This window comes from Palaemon carinicauda, chromosome 17, assembly GCF_036898095.1.
Source record: "Palaemon carinicauda isolate YSFRI2023 chromosome 17, ASM3689809v2, whole genome shotgun sequence".
Classification (NCBI taxonomy): domain Eukaryota; kingdom Metazoa; phylum Arthropoda; class Malacostraca; order Decapoda; family Palaemonidae; genus Palaemon; species Palaemon carinicauda.
In genome coordinates this window covers 26,914,695-26,918,714 of record NC_090741.1, presented here as the reverse complement: position 1 = coordinate 26,918,714, position 4,020 = coordinate 26,914,695, and the positions used below count along the sequence as shown (strand labels likewise).

Below are 4,020 nucleotides of genomic sequence, written 5' to 3'. Positions count from 1 at the left end.
TTTTGAGCACTATATAAGTCATAACAAGCCGCCCCCGTTGATCCTTTAGTAGGACATTTAGCATTGTCTGAAATTAACTTAAAGCTGACTTTTAGAATATTTTCCTCCATTATAATTATTTCTTCTGGGTGTGTAGTAATATGACTATATATATAATACCAAGAGCATTACCATTTATATGAAATATTTTTGGGAAATAATAATAATATTTATAACCTATTGTGGCAAGCCAAAACGATCGATAATTTTTTTTTGACCAAAAAAATCTATTTCTGTCTTTTTACGCATATAAAAAATAGGACAGTCACGATTACTGCATATAACTTCTTTAATTAATGATCCTTGACACCTTTGACATTCAGTCCAAAATTGATTGAATTTTTTTTCGAGTGTAGCTAATTTTTCAATGTGGTGTGTATACAAATCTGTTTCGTGTACTTTACAATTATTACATAGAGCGTTATATTCTACATCATCGGGTACTATTTTTCTTTTTAATAAAGGAATTTTACAATTTATACAAGTTGGATGTATTGGAAAAAATTTACTTAATGGTCCTACTCTACTTGTTGGTAAACTCTTTTTTTGTGTATGCTCTCCTATTAATATATAAGATTCGGTTTTATCACCGAGAATAGGTTCAAATATTCTAATAAGTGGCTTACTTAATTGATGTTTTAAATAATAATCATAATCTAATGGAATATTATTTTCTAATACATATATTGGATCTTCGGCCCTTTCATAAATAGGACTTTTTTTAAATCCACATATAATAACGTATGGAATTCTATCGCCAAGTTTTGGAGCACTACCGGCATCTCTTTTTCTTAATTTGATGGCTAGCTCATTGTGAATTTGCTTTCCCTTATATTCTTCTGCTTTTTTTGTTAACTCCTTTGTAACAACTAATTGAGAGATGTCAATCTCATTACAAAGTAATTTTGATATGGTTTGTTTGACAAAATTAAGGGCTTCTATTGGGTTTCTATCAATTAAGATTTTTTTCAGACAAGTATTTATGACCCTAGCCACGAGTGGGCAATTGTCTCTACGAATTGTTTCTAGCCCCTTGCAATCTATTTTATCATAAGTATTAGCATTTGTATAATAAAGACCAGCATATCTTTTTTTATTAATAAGCAAGTAAGGGAAATATATTTTTTCAAAATCAAGTTTGATTGGCTTGATAAAAGACTGAGTCACATGATTTGCCGCCTCCTTGCCCAAATTTATGGCCTCTTCTAAAGTTTCAACTCCAAAATTAATCATAACAGAATCGGTATCACCATATATAACTATAGCATTGTTATATTTTTCTTCAATCTTGTTTTTGGTAAAAGAAATCATCGTTCTTCCAAACGCCGTAACACTTTGTGATATATCTAAACACGGCAATTTACCAATTTGTGCGCCCGTAAAACCATAAACAGAATTAGCCAATATTTTATATGCCAGTTGTCTACCATCAAAGACTTTCTTTTTCCATGGATCTTCTTCGTTTTTTAATGCAATTTTCGCCTTCTTACGAGCAATTAAAAAGGATTCTAAAATTTCTGGAATTAATCCCTTGCGCTTATGACATTTTACAAAATAATTATTAGAAGGTGTAATGATATAATCGTCAGTTTTCAGAGCCATTTGATTAATATATCTTTTATCAATAAAGGTTGTATAACACAGATTATGTGCTATCATTATCGATGGATATAATGATACAAAGTCTAAAGTAACGATTGGAACGTTATAATATCCTCTTTTTGGTTCAATAACTGTAGCTCCTTCATATTCAAAACTCTCCTTTTTATCAAACACCGGTAATACTAAATTCTGTTCTTTGGCTTTTCTTAGTATTTGTGAAAAAATTTTAATCTGTTGTCCTCTATTTATAACATATGATAAAGGAATGCCCGTTACGCGTGCCATTTCTATATAATTGACTACACACATCAATTTATTCAATAATTTTAAAGGAAGAATAGAATCTTTTAAACAATATTCAGCCAGTCTTTTTCTAGTCTGATCATTACCATTTTGTAATTCAGAAATTATAGAATGATGAACATCTTCTTTTTGTTCGTTAAGAAAATGATAAGATACAGAATTTAAAGTATATGACCGAAGTTTGTGTTCTTTTAGTATTATCGTTAAAAGGTCCATTAAACACCGTCCATCTATGTTAATGATTTTGTTATTTCTTTTTCCTGTTTGTTTGTTTTGGGTTATGGTATCTAATATTGTAGATTTTATTCCTTTTACCCTTCCTAAATGAGCAAATACTGGCAAGTTTAAATGCTTGGCGCGGTTAAGTAAATATGGTAAATCAAAATTATTAATATTATATCCAGTAATGATATCGGGGTCAATAAACAATAGGAATTTTGACCAATTTTCTAACATTTCTTTTTCTTCCTGAAATGAAAAAATCTTAGAGCCCACAATGGGAGCACAACTATTCAAAGTAAAAACAACACTTATGAATGGCTCAGTCTCTCCGTGCCGCGTAACAACATTTCCAATTTGTATGACCGGATCTATTTCGGGTTCTGGAAATATTCCCCGTCTTCCCCCACACTCAATATCAAAAGATAATATTCTGAGTGGGGCAATAGACGCCCATTCTCCTTCGGGTTCATAAATAATTATTTTTTCCCACTCAAAAACGTTAACCTCTAATTGACAAGTAGTATTTTTAAAATTTGTCTCATTATTTTTTATTTCCCACTCACCAATAGGTAACTCGATCCAACAACAACCAGGCATCTGAGCATCTGTCATAAATCTAAGTGTAAAATCAACATTTGATTCGTAAACCCGAAAGTGAGTGGGATGTTTATCTATCACTAACCCATTTTCAAGAATAATCTTAGCTATAGATATTAATTTTGGTAAAGCCACAGTAACTTTAAAAAAACACAATGATGACGATGATTTTTTTTCTTGATATCCATATATACTTTGTTTAAACACCCTATCTACACTTAATACGTATTCCTTTAATTTAATTTGATCTTTTGTTTCATTCAAGTAGATTTTTCGATTCAGGGCCCTTTTTATTTGGTCTGAATATGAAACTTGTTTTTGTGAATCTAATAAAGTCACAGAAACATATATATAAGGAAAAAATCCAAATACATTACAACAAATAGTATTCCCTATATCATTTAATCCAAATAATCTTATTATGGGTACCTGCTGCTGCTGCTGCTGCATATTATAACCACCACATTCCTTTTTTCTTACCGGATAACCAATATAATAATCAATATCCATCTGCTGAAAACACAATTTATTTGTATTGGGAGTTGATAATGGTGCTGCTGGCCTATTCCATTCTTGGAGGAACCTATTTTTATTATCACCATTTTCAAAAAATTGCCGCAATTTGCTTATTTTACAACTCATTTTGAATTATATCTTATGAAAAACTATTAGACGTAATACCAATTTCACGTAAAGCCGTTTAAAAATAAATGGCTTATATATATATAAATATCTTTAAAATTACCAGGAAAATAAATTTATATTAAATTTGTAAATTGGATACCTTTTTTGTTATACTAAAAAATGGCAACATATTATGCATTCCTTTTTAATAAAAAATGTTTACAAGAAGAACAAAACATAGATGATGTTGATAGTATTACCTATTATATGTTAAAACCCAAAGACTTGGCCTCACGGATGACATATAATATTAAAAAATATACCCACAAATTTGAAAAAATTATTATTTATTGTATAACTGATATGATAAATTCGAAAGAATACGCTATTTTTCCTGAAGTCGGCTCATCTGGCAATTATTTTATGATGAGTGTTTATGGATTTATTAATATATTTTTAAAAGAAATTTATAAAGAAGATATTTACCAAGACGTAAAAAGTATAATTGGTGCTTTCATCACCACAGAAGAAATTTATGATAAGGGTAAAATACCCCCACTTTATAATGCGGTCAATTTAGACGATGAAAAAGACGAATTAAAAAACGAATTTGAACGTGGATCGTTCGGGTCG

At 29.9% G+C, this 4,020-nt stretch overlaps 1 protein-coding gene across 1 annotated transcript; it reads right to left on the bottom strand.

The window, feature by feature from the left end:
• Window positions 1-216: 216 nt before the first annotated feature.
• LOC137656636 (DNA polymerase delta catalytic subunit-like) lies at window positions 217-3,405 on the bottom strand. Its single transcript, XM_068390819.1, has one exon. It carries the CDS (start codon window positions 3,403-3,405, stop codon window positions 217-219), a length of 3,189 nt encoding a protein of 1,062 aa, XP_068246920.1.
• Window positions 3,406-4,020: the final 615 nt, after the last annotated feature.

Excerpts from the sequence above, each read along its gene's own strand:
- LOC137656636 (XM_068390819.1), bottom strand. The coding sequence starts at position 3,405 with ATGAGTTGTAAAATAAGCAAATTGCGGCAATTTTTTGAAAATGGTGAT.